The 18,900-nt window shown below is 46.6% G+C and overlaps 2 protein-coding genes across 2 annotated transcripts in view; one reads left to right on the top strand and one right to left on the bottom strand.

Annotated features, from left to right (window-relative positions):
• The window catches only part of HELZ2 (helicase with zinc finger 2), a 47,605-nt gene extending 45,797 nt beyond the window's left edge, over positions 1 to 1,808 (top strand). Inside the window, exon 19 of the mRNA XM_063296870.1 lies at positions 1,159 to 1,808. Within this exon, the coding sequence (XP_063152940.1) occupies positions 1,159 to 1,283 (125 nt within the window). The 3' untranslated portion in view covers positions 1,284 to 1,808. The remainder of the gene's footprint in view (positions 1 to 1,158) is intronic.
• Positions 1,809 to 12,223: 10,415 nt separating this feature from the next.
• Positions 12,224 to 18,621, bottom strand: FNDC11 (fibronectin type III domain containing 11). The gene is made up of 2 exons (XM_063297078.1): positions 18,608 to 18,621; positions 12,224 to 13,175 (listed from the first exon to the last, which is right to left on the bottom strand). The coding sequence occupies exons 1-2, from the start codon at positions 18,619 to 18,621 to the stop codon at positions 12,224 to 12,226; spliced, it is 966 nt and encodes a 321-aa protein (XP_063153148.1).
• Positions 18,622 to 18,900: the final 279 nt, after the last annotated feature.

Genomic DNA, 18,900 nt, shown 5'->3' with positions numbered 1-18,900 from the left:
AAATAGTACATTTTGAACTGGTTGATTGCCCCATCCTGGGGCCCACAAACCTATTTTTCACATCATCACCTAATTTGCTTTGGAATTAATCCATGGTTTATGGAATAAACCTCTGTTTGTTGGGTTCACACACCATGATAAACCATAAACCAGGGGCCGGCAACCTACAGCCTCAGGCCTGAATGCAGCCCAGATTCTCTGTTTGCTTAGAGCTCCCTCTGTGATTGCTGAAATCAGCACAGTTTCTGCATTTTGAGATAGGAAATCAGTGAGGACTGTAGCAGGTGCTATAAAAGCTAGCAAATTGCAGATCAACTCTGACCCCAGATTCTCTCCCACAATCCATGGCTGCCCACCTGCACGGCCCTCCCCATTTCACAGCCATCAGTTACTCAAACAAGTGTGGCCCTTGGCCAACAAAAGGTTACCCACCTCTGCCACAAACCATGGTTTGCTTCCAAACCATAATAGCTGCATTCACATTACATGCTGAACCAAACAGATCATTTTTTAAAAAATAGTTTTTATTAAAAGATTTACATATATAATATGAAATACATTCAAAGGAAAAAAATAGAGTAAAGGTGGAAAAAAAAGGAAAGGAAAAGAAGAGACAAAGAAAAAAGGAGATAGAAAGAGAAAATAAAACAACAGAAAACATGAAAAAAAATTAAAAAGTGGCTTCCTATCTTCCTCTCGGCAGTTATACATACGATTCTGATCAAACCTCTCTCTAAGATTACACCATGATTCCCTTCTTTCTATAACCTATTCTTTCTAATAAGTCACAAACTCATTTTCTCTTTTATGTAAAAAGTCCATAAGGGGCTTCCAGTCATTGATGAATGTCAATAATGACCTTTTTCTAATCAGAGAAATCAGTCTGGCCTCCCAGCCATTTCACAAATCACTTCCTACCATGTGCCAACCCAACCCCACAGGGCTGCGCTTGGCGGAGCTCGCCGGGCAGCATTTTCTACCAGTCCCAGTTGTTTTCCTTTTGTAAAAAGGGCGCCATTTTAGAAGAGAAAGTTGTGGGCCAAGGAAATGGGAAGAGTTGAGCAGAGCAACCGGGGGTGGGGGTGTGTGTGTGTTGTGAGTCCATCTTGGTCAAATAAATTTTCTTTTCCCTGTCTGTCTCTAATATTCTGCTTCTAGGGAACAGTTACCTTCTGGAGAGCAACTCTCTGTGGCGCAGACTTTTGCAACATTACAAGAAGCATGGGTGCTACACCACCGCCAGCGCAATTAAGGTTAAAAGGAAGTCCAGCATATGCCAGTAAGAAGGAACCACCACAAACAACTTTTCTTTTTAATGTCCTAGCGATGGATCTCAAGAGCGATTACAAGATACAGGATTTGCCAACCCTGAGCCAGAACCCGTAGCCTCGTGGCTAATGAGATACCGCCAGAAGAAAGCCAAGATGGGACCTTGGCGCTTTCTTCTGGAATCAAAAAAGTCGTCTCTTAATACGGGAGCCTAAAGTTTTAGGCATGCATTTTGGGAAGGGGACTCGAGCATTCGTTGGGGGATCACATAGATGCTGCAGAAAAACAAAACGGCTGGTCCATCTGAGGAGTGTTTGCTGTTCAGGGGTGGAGGAAAACTGTGCCACCAGAAGAGCAGGGGTCCCGCTGCCGTTTTCCAAACCAGATCTTTTGGAGGAAAACAGGACACAGGTCTTCTCTCCTTGCCACGCCAGTAAATACACCCTCATCAAAACGATAAGCTGATGCAGCCACCAAATGCAAGCCACTCCCTTGGACCTCTGTCCCAGAATGCTTTTGTACAAATATTAATATATTTTTTAGCCTTGTTAAATTTTACTTGAAATGATTTCTTTTTGCTAGGTTTTTTATCTTGGGGGGGTGGGGGGGACTGAGAACCACAGAACTGGGGGTGCCTTCCAAGCTTTGTGCTACCTGGTCTTGCTACAATTTTGAACGCTCAGCGAAAAAAAAGTGTAAGGAAAAGAAGGCTGGGCCCATGGAGAAGGGCAAGGGGGGTCCTTAAGGAAAGGTAACGGCATTCTGCAAGATTGCTGCATTTTTCTCTGGGGAGAGCCAGCCCTACCATTTAGCCAAAGTGAGACAGTCACCTCTGCTGGCAGATGCTTGACAGGACCAGCAAAGCTTAGTCCAATGGAGCCTGTTTTGTGCTGGGCTTCCAGCTAAAAGCTTTGGTGCCTGGAATGGAAAGGTCAGCTAGTAAAATACCTTAGGCTAACCCAGTTCTGTGAGCATTGGTGGCAACTCACCCCAGCCTAGAAAGCTGCTATAAGCTTATATATAATAGTGCCTACTAGTGAAGCTCATTTAACTGTGGCGATGTTCACAGACTGCTTAGCCAAGTCAGCTGCAAAGCGAGGATTTGCACAACAGGCCAAGCTTTTTTTAGCTTTAGCCTTAATGCTGTAGTGGAAGTGTGGTTTATTGCAAGGGCAGACCATTGGGTGCCCTCCAAAAGGTTTGAACCTCAACTGCGCCCAACCAATGTTGGAAAGGGCTTGTGGGCATCGCAGCCACAGCCAGAGGAGCCACAAGGACGTCACGTGCATCACATCCTCATGTAAATGATACACCTGCCGCCCTTGTTTCTACCCACACGCATGGCTGTAGCCCAAAACATCTGGAGGACACCATGGTACTTGTCTCTGACCAATATGCATTGCATTTTTTTTATCTGGATTGAATGTATTGTAAGAGAGTGAGTGGAAAACCCACCCCATCTCCTGTCTCAGAGTCTTTCAAATGCCTGTCTGAAACTGGAGGCAAACTTGGATTTAGCTGCCATTGCAAAGCAGTTTCGCTGAATCTGGTTATTCCGGCCTCCGGTGATCTCTGATGAACACATTACCCTTGGGGTTCAGTTTAACCCAGTGTTCTCCTGCAGATGGTCCTTGCTCATCCTAGGCAATTAAGCAGTTTTATTAATTTTTAATTCCTTCCTCCTGCTTCTGCCCTGTCCATTCCCTCGGTCTCCTGCACCCTGGGTACCAGCATCACCGCTGTGCCATCTTTCTGCTGAGATGCGCCACTCTCTCTGGTTCCCTTCCAAGTTTCTGTCTTCTGCAGGGCCACCCAGATTTGGCGATGGCCTGTTTGTTTGTATCTTTCCTCTGACTAAAATGAGGGTGTTGATTTGCTGCTTTATCCTGCTGGCACTCGATAATCTCTGTCGTGGACACAGTGAAGTAGTGTCGCCCTTGGAATGGTGTATGCTTGAACCTTTCCACGTAAAAACTCAATCAATCCATCAGTCACTGGAGCATCTGTCAGGACTTGGCCCTGTGCACCGCCCAAACGTCTCCCCCCAGTCTCTCCTGGCCACCCCCAGTTGGCTGTTCCCAGCAGCGGTGACACTGTGCTGGAATAGTGCCCTCATTAAGCTGGGGTGGTGCTTGGCCTGGCTGTCTCACTGGCCCAGGGTCCAGAGGCGGAAGAGGCATCTCTCTTCAGGACAACAGGAACTTCAAGCAGATTGTCTTTGAACTGGACCCCTGGCGTGGGACGCTTTCCCCTCTTCGGCCGTTATGTGCAGTGCACATGAAAAGCAGGCAGTTTCAATTGCACTGTGGTGGCCACCATCTCGACTTTTTTGACCACTCTGGACTGAGCACCCTCCTGCTCTTTTCCAGGGCCAGGGCTTTGAGCCTCTCAAGAAGTGGGGTTTCTATCTGCGTTGCCAGCTGGATGCCCTCCCTTGCCTAATTCTAGCCCTTGCCATCATCTGCACCTTTCAGTGCTCTGCATCTTATGTGCTGGCATTTGTGCCCTCAGGCAACGGCTGCTGGACCTTGGCAGCCTTTTCCCTTGGGCTGTCACTCTGTGGCCCCCTCTGCAGGGTTGATGTTCTGTGGCACATGGCTCTCCTTCCTGAACTCTCCCTTGCCTGTCAGAATGGCTGTCATGACACAAATGCCCTGATTGTGCAGTTGCGTCAGGAAGTCGTCACAAACATGTCTTCATTTCCCCCCCAGCTGTCCTGGGGATCTTCCATGAGTTAGTGATAAAGAAAAAAAATGGACATAGATCTGGCTTTAGAGATGCTTCTTTCTCTCCTTCAGGAGAGTAAGAAAGAGTTTCTGACACCTGTTATCAGGGGCATTCATGCGGGGGGTGCAGGTCAAAAAAGTCAAAATGGTGCATATATCCCACTGTGCAGTCAAAGTCTGACCCCTTTCTTACATAACTTGGGATTGGCATCTTGACTTTTTTGATTACCCCCTTGCAGATTTTTATTATGTTGTTGATATTTCTCCTTAAAACAAGAAATACACAATGGAGATACTTTTTAAACTATTTTAGCATGATTTAAATCCCAGGGAAGAGTACATTCCGGTGGGAACGTCTGGTTAAGTGCCATTGAAAAGAACTAGATCTCCCTTTTGCTGTGATCTGTTGGTCGTTTCCTGCTGGATTTGTCCTAAAACACTGTTTGAAATGGACTGAAATCTCTAGGTTGTATGTGACTTTTTGTATATTTAAGGAAAGATGAAATGGTATCTTTAATTAGTGAGTTCTATGGTATTTGTTTACTGGAATCTATTTTTATGATGTATTGTAATTTTTTTAAATCATCGGATCTGCATGTAAATTGCCTTCTCTGGAAATCTTTGGAAAGATTTGATATCTCTAAATTATGGCTTTGTAGTCCTCTGAACTATTTTTTTAATTATAAGGTTCTAAAAATATTTGATGTTTATACAAATATGAACATTCCTCTTTAATCAAGTATTGTGAAGCTGGTTGTGTTGTTGTTTATTCGTTTAGTCGCTTCTGACTCTTCATGACTTCATGGACCAGCCCACGCCAGAGCTGCCTGTCGGTCGTCAGCACCCCCAGCTCCCCCAGGGATTGCCCAATCTTAAACCAGTCTGTCACCTCTAGAATATCATCCATCCACCTTGCCCTTGGTCGGCCCCTCCTCCTTTTGCCCTCCACTCTCCCCAGCATCACCATCTTCTCCAGGGTGTCCTGTCTTCTCATTATGTGGCCAAAGTATTTCAGTTTTGCCTTTAATATCGTTCCCTCAAGTGAGCAGTTTGGCTTTATTTCCTGGAGGATGGACTGGTTTGATCTTCTTGCAGTCCAAGGCACTCTCAGAATTTTCCTCCAACACCACAGTTCCAAAGCATCGATCTTCCTTCGCTCAGCCTTCCTTATGGTCCAGCTCTCGCAGCCATATGTTACTACGGGGAACACCATTGCTTTAACTATGCGGACCTTTGTTGTCAGTGTGATGTCTCTGCTCTTAACTATTTTATCAAGATTTGTCATTGCTCTTCTCCCAAGGATTAAGCGTCTTCTGATTTCCTGACTGCAGTCAGCATCTGCAGTAATCTTCGCACCTAGAAATACAAAGTCTTTCACTGCTTCTACATTTTCTCCCTCTATTTGCCAGTTATCAATCAAGCTGGTTGCCAAAATCTTGGTTTTTTTGAGGTTTAGCTGCAAGCCAGCTTTTGCACTTTCTTCTTTCACCTTCATCATAAGGCTCCTCAGTTCCTCTTCGCTTTCAGCCATCAAAGTGGTATCATCTGCATATCTGAGATTGTTAATGTGTCTTCCAGCGATTTTAACTCCAGCCTTGGATTCCTCAAGCCCAGCATGTCGCATGATGTGTTCTGCGTACAAGTTGAATAGGTAGGGTGAGAGGATACAGCCCTGCCGTACTCCTTTCCCAATCTTAACCAGTCCGTTGTTCCGTGGTCTGTTCTTACTGTTGCTACTTGGTCGTTATACAGATTCCTCAGGAGGCATACAAGATGACTTGGTATCCCCATACCACTAAGAACTTGCCACAATTTGTTATGGTCCACACAGTCAAAGGCTTTAGAATAGTCAATAAAACAGAAATAGATGTTTTTCTGAAACTCCCTGGCTTTTTCCATTATCCAGCGGATATTGGCAATTTGGTCCCGAGTTCCTCTGCCTTTTCTAAACCCAGCTTGTACATCTGGCAGTTCTCGCTCCATGAACTGCTGAAGTCTACCTTGCAGGATCTTGAGCATTACCTTACTGGCATGTGAAATGAGTGCCACTGTTCGATAGTTTGACCATTCTTTAGTGTTCCCCTTTTTTGGTATGGGGATATAAGTTGATTTTTTCCAATCTGATGGCCATTCTTGTGTTTTCCAAATTTGCTGGCATATGGCATGCATTACCTTGACAGCATCATCTTGCAAGATTTTGAACAGTTCAGCTGGGATGCTGTCGTCTCCTGCTGCCTTGTTATTAGCAATGCTTCTTAAGGCCCGCTCAACCTCACTCTTCAGGATGTCTGGCTCTAGCTCCCTGACCACACCGTCAAAGCTATCCCCGATATTGTTATCCTTCCTATACAGGTCTTCTGTATATTCTTGCCACCTTTTCTTGATCTCTTCTTCTTCTGTTAGGTCCTTGCCATCTTTGTTTTTGATCATACCCATTTTGGCCTGGAATTTACCTCCAATGTTTCTAATTTTCTGGAAGAGGTCTCTTGTCCTTCCTCTTCTATTGTCTTCTTCCACTTCCACGCATTGCTTGTTTAAAAATAATTCCTTATCTCTTCTGGCTAACCTCTGGAATTTTGCATTTAATTGGGCATATCTCCCCCTATCCCTGTTGCCTTTTCCTTCCTTCTTTCTTGGGCTACTTCTAGTGTCTCAGTAGACAGCCATTTTGCCTTCTTGGTTTTCTTTCTTTGGGATGTATTTTGTTGCTGCCTCCTGAACAATGCTGCCAACTTCTGTCCATAGTTCTTCCGGGACCCTATCTACTAAGTCCAGTCCCTTAAATCTATTCTTTACCTCCACGGCATATTCCTTAGGAATATTAGTGAGCTCATATCTAGCTGATCTGTGGGTCTTCCCTAATCTCTTTAGTCTGATCCCAAATTGTGCAAGAAGTTCGTGATCTGAACTACAGTCAGCTCCAGGTCTTGTTTTTACCGACTGTACAGATGTCCGCCACCTTTGGCTGCAAAGGATGTCATCAATCTGATTTCGGTGTTGTCCATCTGGGGAAGTCCATGTATAAAGCCGCCTCTTAGGTTGTTGGAAGAGAGTGTTTGTTCTGCAGAGTGAGTTGTCTTGGCAAAATTCTATCAGCCTATGTCCTGCTTCGTTTTGTTCTCCCAGGCCATACTTACCTGTAATTCCAGGTGTCATTTGACTGCCCACCTTAGCATTCCAGTCTCCCGTGATGAAAATAACATCTCTTTTAGGCGTGTTGTCCAGTAGGTGCTGCAGATCCTCATAGAACTGCTCTACTTCAGCTTCTTCAGCATCTGTGGTTGGGGCGTATATTTGGATCACTGTGATGTTAGATGGCTTGCCCTGAATTTGAATTGAGATCATTCTGTCGTTTTTTGGATTGTATCCAAGCACTGCTTTAGCCACTTTACTATTAATTACGAAGGCTACTCCATTTCGTCTGTGGTCCTCTTGTCCACAGTAGTAGATCTGGTGGTCATTTGATGTGAAGTGGCCCATTCCAGTCCATTTCAGTTCACTGACGCCCAAAATGTCTATCTTTAATCTTGACATCTCACCAATAACCACATCCAATTTGCCCTGGCTCATAGATCTTACATTCCAGGTTCCAATGGTGTGTTGATCCTTAGAACATCGGATTCGCCCTTCACCACCGGCACCGTCGGCCGCTAGCCGTCCTTTTGGCTTTGAGCTAGCTGCGTCATCACGTCTGGGGCTAGTTGAGCTCATCCTCTGTTCCTCCCCAGTAGCATTTTGACCATCTTCCGACCTGGGGGTCTCATCTTCCGATGGTATACCGACGTATCTCTGGTTGTAGTGATCCATTGAGTTTTCACGGCAAGAATACTGGGGTGGGTTGCCATGACCTTCCCCAGGGATCGCATTTAGTCTGACCTCTCTGTCATGACCTTCCCGTCTTGGGTGGCCCTTCACGGTTTAGCTCATGGCATCATTGAGGTGCTCAAGCTCCAGCACCACGACAAGGTAACGATCCTTTGCTGAAGGAAGCTGGTTGTACTGCACCAAATAAAACTGTTTCTGACTCTGAAGTCTGATTGCACTAAGTAAGAGAGAGAGAGAGTGTGTGCGTGCATTCGTCTGTGAAGAGAGTGGAGATCCCTGCAAGGAGAAATGTAGCAGCACATCAAGGAGTTGGTTTTGTCTGCAGCTCCGGGTTAGAACGGAGTTAAGGCAGACGCTCTCTCATCTTGTTTTCTAGGCGTAAAACCAGTTTAATCATGGCAGATACTAAAGGGAGAACTTGCACACTAATAAAATAAGCAAAGAGGCAATCAGTTCAATGGTTTGTTGTTCATTGCCGTCAAGTCGTTTACAACTCATGGCGACCCTGCGTATAACAGAACGAAATGCTGTTTGGTCTTGCGCCATGTGCCTGACTGTTCCCATGTTTGCATCCACTGTTGCTGTGACTGTATCAATCCATCTCACGGAAGGCCACCCTCGACTTTACCAGACATGACATCCTTTGCAAGCGGTCTTTCCTGATGATGCGCCCGAAGTATGAGAGTCTAAGCTTAATTATCTTCACCTCTAGGTTACATTCTGGTTGTATTTCTTCTAAAACTGATTTGTTTGTTCTTCTGGCAGCCTGTGGTATTTTCGATAATCCTCGCCAACTCCACAATTCGAATGCATCAATTCTTCTTCTATCTTCCTTTTTTAATGTCCAACCTTCACAGGCATATGTGGCAATTGAGAAGACCATGGCGTGAGTCAGACGCACCTTTGTTTTTAAACTGATGTCTTTACTTCTGAGAACTTCAGATAGGTCTTTGATGGCAGATAACAAGGTTAAGTATGGGATGGCTGCGTCCTCAAGCTTTAATAGACCATTCTTGTGGGACGTTAGCATTTCTTTTGCTCCAGAAGTTAAGATGTGCCCGTTCATTCATGCGTAAAAATTGTTCAAGGGACAGCGAATGACAAAAGCAGCATGGCACCATCATAACGCAGGCTCTGCCCTAGTTGCATACATGTTGTGACATCACACCCATGTTCAAAGGGAGCAGAGCTTGCATTGCAATGGCATATTATTGCTGCTTTCCTTATTTGACAAAATCTGCTGGTCTTGTGGGTGCCTCTGCTAACATCCCAGGAGTCCTTGTTCCTGGGAATGTGGCCCGAGCTACATGACCCACCAAAAGCATGAGGCTTTAATCATGAGGTTGTGGCCACCATCTTGACTTTGTAGATTCCCCCCTTGGATGCCCCAGATAAGGGTTATGTTTTAACCTGGGGCAGAGGAGCACAGATGACCTTGGAGAAGATGGATGTCAGTCTTTCAAGACAGGCCAGGACAAGAAACAGACGCCACCAGAAATCTTATTTATTGATCTAGGCCAGTGTTTCTCAACCTTGGCAGCTTGAAAATGTGTGGACTTCAACTCCCAGAATTCCCCAGCCAGCATGCTCTATGTGCTTGCATTCAGAGACAAACGATGTCTCTGCTGATAGCACAGAGTGGTTAGTGGCTCTCAGTAGCCTTCTCCATGAATTTATTTCAGGTCTTATTAAAGCTGTCCAAATGGGTAGAACAGGCTCCATAATCGCACAGTGGATAATTCTTTCAGCTGAAGTGCTTTAAGTGTCCTCAGAGGATCCCACTGGGCTTCAGTGATTTGTGAGGAGATGAGCTCCCCCACTTCCTTTCTGCACATCAGGCATAACTGTATACAACTCTACCACACCCTACCCAGCTAGCTATTTCATGAAGAATATCCTGTTCAGGACTGTGAGATATTTTGGGTTGCCTATGCCCTGAACACGCTGAAAGCAAGCAGACTTCAGCAACGCACCAGGGAGGGCTGGGAGGTAGATAGCGACCAACGTTAATGCACTGTGCATAATCCCCTCAAGGGCAACACTTGATTTGATGCACGGTAGACAGTTTGAACCCCAAGGAATAACATTTGGCTACGTACACCTGATGATTCCCCAAAAGGATGAAGCCAGGCATTCTTGGTTTTGCTCCCGGGCCTGATTACTGTTTTTTTGGGGTCACTTCTTGAGTTTTATCTGGATGTACAAATCCTTTGCTCTTTTCATTGGGTTTTTCCCCTTCCTTTTTAACACCCAGTCATTTGGGAGTTGGGCAGCCTTCTAAAATTATTCAGCACATACATACATACAATCTCCTGGTGGTCCATGTTAATGAATTTCTTGGAAAAGAGGTAGCCCAGGTTTGAGGTATGTACCTTAGTGCTGAGGTCTCCAGATTTGGGGGGCTGCAGAAAACCTGATTTGCACCTCAGTATTAATCTCCTGAAGCTTAGAGAAAGCAACTGCAATGTATAGCAATTTGGGGAGGGGGGATTTTCATACAGTACATTAATCTGATAGGAGAGAGGCAACATTGGTTTTTCTCAAGTTCTCTACCAAAGGATCTACAGAAATCGTTCGAAATAGCCTGTAGAATTAGTTACCCCAGCTGTTGATTGTATTTCTTCTAGGCCTTCATGGTTGGAAGCAGTGTTTCTCAACCTTGGCCACTTGAAGCTGTGGGGACTTCATCTCCCAGAATTCCCCAGCCAGCTCCCAAGAACATGCTGGGAGTTGAAGACCCCACAGCTTCAAGTGGCCAAGGTTGAGAATCACCGCTCTAGCTGAAGGTGCCAGAACAGCGCTGGGTGCCTCTGAGTTCAGGCCCCTACTCCTGAGAAGGTAGGAAGCTTTTCAGGGGCTTGGAGAAGGCAGAGCTGAACTGTCACCTTAGCACAACTACCCCTAGGCAAGGCTAATATGGGGTGGAGGGTTTGGGATCCAGAATGCTGTACGAACCAGGCCATCTGTCAAGGAAAGTAGAGATGACTTTAGGGAAGGAATGGTGGAGCCGTCATGGAGTCCAGGGAACTGGAAAGCATGAGAAAGAAATTCCTCCTGGATTCTGTTGGGCATAAGAGGGGGCAGAGAGAAACTGACAGGCTCTCAAGTTTCTGTTGTTATACCTTACTACGATAAAGTAGGATTCCTGGAATCCTTGCAGTGTCTGCTTTCTGACCTGGCTTACCTTGAAGCGCTGACACTATCACTTACACCCATTATATGGTTTGGTTTGGCAAGTGGATCCAGCAATTGTGTTTCACTGCCTTGGATAAATCATTGGGTGACCCTTGCAGGAGACACTCTGCCACCCATTCAGCTTGCAACTACAGAGATGGGTCCCTCCAAAGGCCACCGAACCTGTAATGGTCTGTGGGAATGGCCTTGGGAGACAGGAGGAACAGCCACAGACTAGGCAATGGTCAGATAAGAGGCAGCTGAGCCTGCAGATAAATTGGGAGCAGGCAAGCATCTCAGAAGGGGCCCTCCCCAGTTTCTTGGACTGTAAAGGTGAGGGGGAGAGAGGCACGTTCAGACTTGCAAGATTCTGCGAATGTAACCTTACAATAAAGTACAGTTAGTCCATCCGGTTGTGCTTCTTGTCTGGACTACCTCGCAAGGCCGACAGAATTGCAATTCCCAGTTCCCTTCCCTATGGCCTTCAAGGCTGAGGTTGCTGGAGTTCAACAAAGTCTGGACGTTCCCAGGTCATCTCCTCCTATTTGTGCCAAGCTGCACGGTACGGCTTGCTTAGCACTTTGCAACCTCTGGCTTACAAACAACCTCTGCCTGTAAGCCAGACTTTGCGAGCAGCCCCAGAGAAGCCACACAACCCAAAACAAAGCCATAAATTTGGGTCTTAACTCTGGAATGTTAAACCATCAACCACCATCTGTATGACCCAAATGGCCAATTATGCCAGGGTTGTGCCAAATGAGCCAGGATGAGCAGATTCATGTAGGTGTGTTTGCCGTTAAGGCAATCCTATAATTTAGCTTGACAAGGGAGCACAGCCCTAATTGTGTGAACCAGCAAACTTATCATCTCCTGTTCACATTCAGATTTACACGTACATAAATCAGTACATAAGCTCTCTCCTCTCCTCACCTAGTTTAAATCATTATTTTTTTAAAAAATCCATTTTGAATCTCAAGTCGGCTTTTATGCTGAACGCGTCTCCCCATCACTCATTCTGAGACCGAAAACTTGTCCTGAAGATGGACCGAAGTGGGTTTTCGGCTTCTGCTGGGTTGGCTGACAGCCCTTGGAGGGCGGGGTGAGATTAAGATTTACCCACGTTCCCCCAAAGAAAGAGCTCGTGCTTTGATGCCAAGCTTTTAAAAATAAGGGTTTTTTTTTTAATTTGGCTTATTTTACACTCCTTGTGAATCACTAAGGTGGGGAAGTCAGGGTGGTGAGGTGATACCCCCCATTTCTTCGTCAAGGTATGGCTTAGTCTTAAGCAGTATGGAATCATGCCATTGTTCGTAGACGAGGGTGTACGTTTCCGCTCTTTTGATGGTGAACCTGTACAAACGGTCGGACAACAGGTTGTGGATTTCACACGTGTTGGAGGTGACTGGCATGATTCCACAGTGGACTCGCTCTTGGGGAGTTCTGGGCTCCAGCAGCTTAAACTGGAGTTCATATTGTTCGAGAAGGGACTGCTGGCTCGTGACCAACCACTTGAGGCTCACCCAGTCCTCGTGGGCCACTGACTCCCTTCGATCGAACATCACTGGCATTTTGGTGCTAAGGACAAGTCTAATGTGCGGGATTTTGGTGATCCCAACATCTGATACCAGCCGGTGCTTGACGTACAACCTTCCGGGCACCAGCATAGAAAGGAAAGAATCCATCTGTTCAGAAAGTTTGGACAGCCTCTGCTTGACCATGTCCCACCGGGAGAGGAAGGTCATCATGTCGTAGGTCTCCAAAAGGTGGACCAGCTCCTCCCGACCTCTCTCTAATCCTTCTAGCAGGTCAGACAGGAGCAGCAGCTGGATTTTGGTTTGGACGGTGCCCACTCTCTTCATCCTCTGGAACCTCCAGGGGTCAATCAGTTGGAACATGGTGGTGGGAAGCATCAGGTGGTTCTGATCCCCCAGGGCCAAGTGCTTGGGCAGGATTTCAAGGTAGAACGAGCACTTCTTCAAAAGCCCGATCCTCTTGTGATGGCGTCGGAGCAGGTGCAGGCTCAGGTCGGTGTGCAGGAATTCCAGCACGACGTTCTTCCTCTCCAAGTAGGTGCTCCAAGCTTCGTTCCCCTGCTCTTCGTCGTGGTACACCACGGTCTGGAGGTTGGCCCCTAACTTGTTCAAATAGACGTCCATCGTTCCAATGTTCATCATGCCTGGGCTGGGAAAAGCAATCGCAAAGCAAAGGGAAGAACAGGTCAGGGCCAGGTTTCATACGACACGTGCTTGACCTTCAGGTTGCTGAATTAACTCGGTTTCTGGGTTCACAGAACACCCGGACCCCTAAACCAGCCCTACAGGCTGTGTTCACACACACTGAGTCACAACAAAGTTAAACAAGGTTAACACTAGCCAAGTCTGGCAAGGGATACAATGCAGCTGCAAGGTCTTTAAGAGATCTGATTTATCAGGTTGTGTGGATACAGCCATGATACTTCTGATTCTTTCTTATGGAAGCCTATAGTGACTAGTCTAACCTAGAGTTTCTCAACCATGGCAACTTGAAGATGTGTGGACTTCAGCTCCTAGAATTCCTCAGCCAGCTATCTTAAAGTTGTTAAGGTTGAGAACCACTGGTCTAAACCCTTCAAAACTTCAGTGTTTATGTTACTCTGGTACATTAGCAACAACCCTCCTCTTGCTTCCAGCCCTCCATCAAACTCCATCCAATGACCACCTCCATCCTTCTTCTTGACCATTCCCTCTTCCATTTGGCTTCCTACATTTCGAGGCTTCTGCTTTGGGCCTTCAGCCCAAACATCTGCCTTTCTTAGATCTCTGCTCAGTCTCCTTGTCACACCCTGAAGAACACGATAGCCAATGAAACAGAAGAACAACCTTCTGGCTGCACAAGGCTATGCTTATTCCCCTCTGCTCTGCCTTGGTGCGACTCAAATCCTGCCTGTGATTCTAGGTACCACATTTCCAGAAGGATCTTGACATATTAGAACAGGTTCAGAGGAGGGCAGCAAAGATGTCCTCAAGTCCTCAAGTCCCTATAACATCTTTGCTGCCCAGCCTGAGAGGACAGGCTGAAGGAACTTCAGATGTTCAGCCTGGAGAAAAGACCTAGGGGAGACACGATATCAGCATTTAGGCACGTGAATGGAAGCTTCAGGGAAGACGGTCAAGAACTATTTTCCATGACCACAGAAACTAGGACCAGAAGTAAGGTGTGTAAGTTGTAGCTGTCCAGATTTCATCTCAGTATAAAGAAAGCCATCCTGATCTGTCCAACAGTGGGACAGTCTACCTACAGAGGTGGTAGGTTCTCCATCTACGGAGGTTTTGAAGAAAAGGCTGGACAACCAGCTCTCCTGGACTACAGTAGATAATTCTTGGGGTCTCTTCCAACTCCATCATTCTATGACTCTAGGGCTGTTTCGTGAAAAGCAGAGAGCAAAGCCTTTCAGAGGCCTTGTCCCCAATCTCTAAACAGCTTTGCAACATTAGAAATGGTTTGCAAAATTATTTGCAAGTTACAGTCATTGATACCGGCCAGCATTAAGTTATACGTTCTTTCTGACAGAGGTGAGAAGACACAACATTACTCCTCAAGCTTTCAATGACTTCTGTAGGTAGCCCAAGAACAAGATGCATCAGCATTACATTTTTGTGGCTTCTGCTCTGTGGGGAGACATGCTTAAGCTAATTTAGGCTATTTTTATTTCTAATATCCAATTTTCATATGAACTTGCTTTCTAACGGATAATCCGTTTAGCTTTCCCACGCTGAGTGCTTGTCTTCAAGTAGATGATTATGGCAAACACACAGGCGTCTTGAATGCTTTAAAGCTGCAGAGCAGCGTTTCCCAACCTTGGCCGCTTGAGGATGTGTGGACTTCAACTCCCAGAATTCCCCGGCCAGCCTTGTGTAAGATCAGTTTCAAGAATGGGACAGCCCTAACAATTGTAAAAGGAAAACTTCCTCCCCCCACCACCACATTTGGGAATATGAAGGTTGGGCAGTCAGTGGAGTTTATTGTCAGACCAGGAGTGCCACATTCACACAGCATGATAAACCATACTATGGTTTCTTTAATGTGCCCTCTGAATTCAGACCATGGCTGAGATTGTAGGTTAAAACAGGGTTTGTTAATCATACTCTGTAGCACTATGTTTTAGTTAGCTTCCCCAAATCATGGTCAAAGGAAGGTGGCATCACCTAGCTCACCCTGGCTGTCTCAAAACATACTAAGCCTGTTTGGTTATATATTGGACTGAACACCACCAGGTAATCCTCAAGTTACCGACTTGTCTGGAAAAGCATCTCAGATCTGTATTATTGCCAAGAAAACTGCAAGAATGTGTCCATGAGGACACCAGAATCCAGGTCAACTTGAGGGAGGCCTGAACTATCTGAAAACTCATATAGGTAGTCCTCAACTTATGACCACAATTGGGCCTGGCATTTCTGTGACTAAGTGATGCAGCTGTTAAGTGAGTGGGCCTGGTTTTATGACCTTTTTTTGCCACAGTCGTTAAACGAATCCAGCTTCCACCATTGACTTTGCTTGTTGGAAGCCCCCTGGAAAGGTTGCAAATAGTGATTGTGTGACCCCAGGACGCTGCAACTGTCATAAATACATGCCAGTTTCCAAGTGCTTGAAGTTTGATCACGTGATTGTGAGGACGCTGCAATGGTTGTATGTGCAATGACCGGTCGCAAGTTGCTTTTTTCAATGCTGTCATAACTTCGAACAGTCATTAAACGAATGGTCATAAGTTGAGGACTACCTGTGTTAATGTTTGCTGAGGGTTCAATAGCCATTAATCCTAGCAGAAAGCTTCAGAGCAACATCTCCTTCATCACCTCCAGGGCCAAATGAGATTTTCTGAAACAAAAACAGCTCTCTACTGTCCCATGTGTGGTGGCTCTGACGCTAATCGGCTACAGTGTCTGTTTGTCAGTTTGGGATTTTTTAATAAAATATAAACGAAACAAGGAAGGGCCAGCCGGCCAGCCACTGCAATGGTCCTTGGGCTACTTGCAACAAGGAAGGGAAATTGGCAATATCTGATCTGGTCTAAGTCACTTCATTATAGTGAAGGGCCAGTAAGGTATTTCTGATTTACATTCAAGGCGACAGCTTGCAGATCAGAGATGGCGTCAGCCCAAAACCATTTTGCTTGTGGCTGGCTGAAATCTGTGAAGACTGTCCGGCCTTTTAGAAGCGCTGGGATTTTAATTGCCAGAGTTCCCAGCTGACATGGCCAGTCCGTCCTGTGAAGGGGTAAAGACTTTATCTTGGCCCCCCTCAATTACAATTTGTTTTCAATTTTTTGTCATCCCTCGCACCACAACCCCTAAGGAAAAACGTTCTTTAAAAAATTCCAGCTCAAACTGACATAATTATTACTGTTACTGAACTGACATGTATTGTGTATGATAATATATTTTAATATATCATTATGTAATATATAGTTATACGCTATAATGTATTAATGTTGAACTACCGTATATGTCAATATGTGGCTTTTTATTTTTTGCACATGCCTCACCATCTATCATGTTCATAAAATTTCATATAAATTTATGAAAAAGATTGTGTCTGAATACACACATGAAAAAGATTGTGTGTACACACACCATGAATAAATGCTCTGTTTTTGTTTCTTTCTAGTTTTTTTAATAACTTTGCACACTGTTTATGTTTTTATTGCATTCATTTTGTAAAAAGCAAAACACCAAAAAAATCCAACTGCTTTTTGGTTAGTGTTAACTCTTACCTTTTCTGTGTGTGTGTTTGTGTGCGTGGGTGGGTGGCTTAGCATTTTGTGCAAATCGAGCCTGTTTGATTAGTTTATGGGTCAGTGTATTGTGTGATCCCAGAAAATGTGCCGTAGGTTAAACTTGCTATGTGTTTGCAACCTATGTCAAAAAGGATCAAACAGAGTCCATGATTTAAATAGCCTTATGCAAACAGATTTCTTAACAGGTTTAGTTCCAAAATTCTGCTCCCCTGTGGCAAACAGAAATACAAAATTATTAAAAACCTAGCTAAACAATCAGCCCAAATAAAAATACGCTAAGTAACGTAGAATTTAATACTGGTTGGACTCTAATATTACAGCATCGCAATATGCTTGTTTATTAAGTTGTCAGACCTCACTGGGTTTAGGGGGGTTCTGGATTGATCCTTAACGTTTATCTAATGCTTCAAGTTTGGAACCAAGAAATCTACACATATAATTTCAGGAATCCTTAAAGTGGTAAAGCAAATCAGTTGTAAGATTTAAGCATTTCAAAATCGCTGGGCACGTGTTCATACACAAGCATGTGAACCCAGGGGGATTTCTAAGGGTCCTGCAATCTTTTCAGAGTAAATCCATTGCAGTTTGGAGGTCTGGCCTATGGGGAGATGAAGCTGATGACTCTTTGCATTTAATTACGCTACAGGTTCAGACACCATTTCACACAGTCCTTCTCGCCCCTAAAAACGTCTTTCTGCCAAGGCACCAAGCTTGCATTCACAAGAGAGAAGACATCACACATCTCTGACTGGAGTGTATCCTGGGGAACAACTGTGGGTGTGGAATTCACCCCAAATAACCTAACCAAGTACAGATTTTATCACGCCTAATTCCTTGCAGAAAACAGTTCATGTGAGATCGGGATCCCGCAAAGCACTAAGCCATGGTGTGCAGAATAAGCCACAACTGGCTGGTTCACAAGGCATTCTATGCCGTAAATCACAGTTGGCAAGCCACAGTGGTGAAAGTTACACGTGACATGGCTGGAGGGACAGGAGAAAGACTCAAGGAAGTGGGTTGCTGCAGGGATGGGAAAGCAAAACATGGAGGGTGTGAAATTCCGACGAAAAGCTGCAGCGCCAGGTCTGCACGCTGCAAAAGGCGTCAGAGATGGTCATCTGGGGCTGAACGCCTCGTGCAAATGGGGTTTCTGCCTGAGCTGAGGTGGGAGGGCAGCTAACCACGGCCTGCTCCACGAACTGTGATTAGGAAGCTGGTTTCCTAAGGCACATAACAGACTAAGCCATAAATGACAGTTAACAAACCACAAGGACTCCGTTCACGGCGAGCATAATGCACCCCAGCGGGGAAAGTGGTTTGCTCAGTGCTGGGGCTGGGGAGGGTGCGGGTGCGGTGCCCAGACAGACGGACGGGCAGATTGTGGGAATTGAAGACACTGCCTAACAACGGGGAGAGGAAACCCACCGCAAGGGCTGTGAACTGCTAAACCAGGTTACAACAGAGTCGGGGAGCTGGGGTTCAGCGCGCTGTGGGGACTCGGCCATTGGGGTCTGTGGCTCAGCAGGCCGATGAAGTTGCGCGGTCGAGGGGACGAAACCGCGGCTCCGCGTCACGTGCGAACCTGGCTCCTGCCCGCGTTCCCGGGACAGACGGGGCCAGGGAGCCGGGGGAGCCAGCAACCTCCAAACGTCCCGCGTTCCCACCAGACCCCCAGCCCGACGAAGGACCCGCATTCCGCGTGTCGTGGGAACGCGGTCCTCGCGTCCCCCGCGCATCCGGCGCGACTCCCCGGGGGTGCGGCGCACGGGCCCCCCGTCCCCCCAGCCGCGCCTGCTCCCGGGCGGCCCGCAGCGCCGGCCGGACCCTCCGCGGGGCTCACCTGTGGCTTAGCATGGTGGTCCCGGGGCAGCCGCTCGCCCGCCGCCCCCTCTGCCAGCCGGGCCAGGGGCAGGGCCGGGCCGGGCCGGGCCGGTCGCCCTGGCAACCCATTGTGCCGCGGGGGGGGGAGGCGTGTTCTGGAGCCCGCGGGCGCGCGCCGGGGCGGTGGGGAGGGGGCCGGGGCGACCCCCGGCTTCGGGGGAGGGGAACGGAGGGGGGCGAGCGGGAGACCGGCGCTCCTTAGCAAAGTAACGGGGGGGGGGAGAGCAAGAGCCCCTTGAAGAAACGCGGGGG

Source organism: Candoia aspera, chromosome 3 (assembly GCF_035149785.1).
Source record: "Candoia aspera isolate rCanAsp1 chromosome 3, rCanAsp1.hap2, whole genome shotgun sequence".
Lineage (NCBI taxonomy): Eukaryota > Metazoa > Chordata > Lepidosauria > Squamata > Boidae > Candoia > Candoia aspera.
The sequence above is the reverse complement of the archived record's forward strand: the minus strand, read 5'-3'. Positions and strand labels throughout refer to the sequence as shown.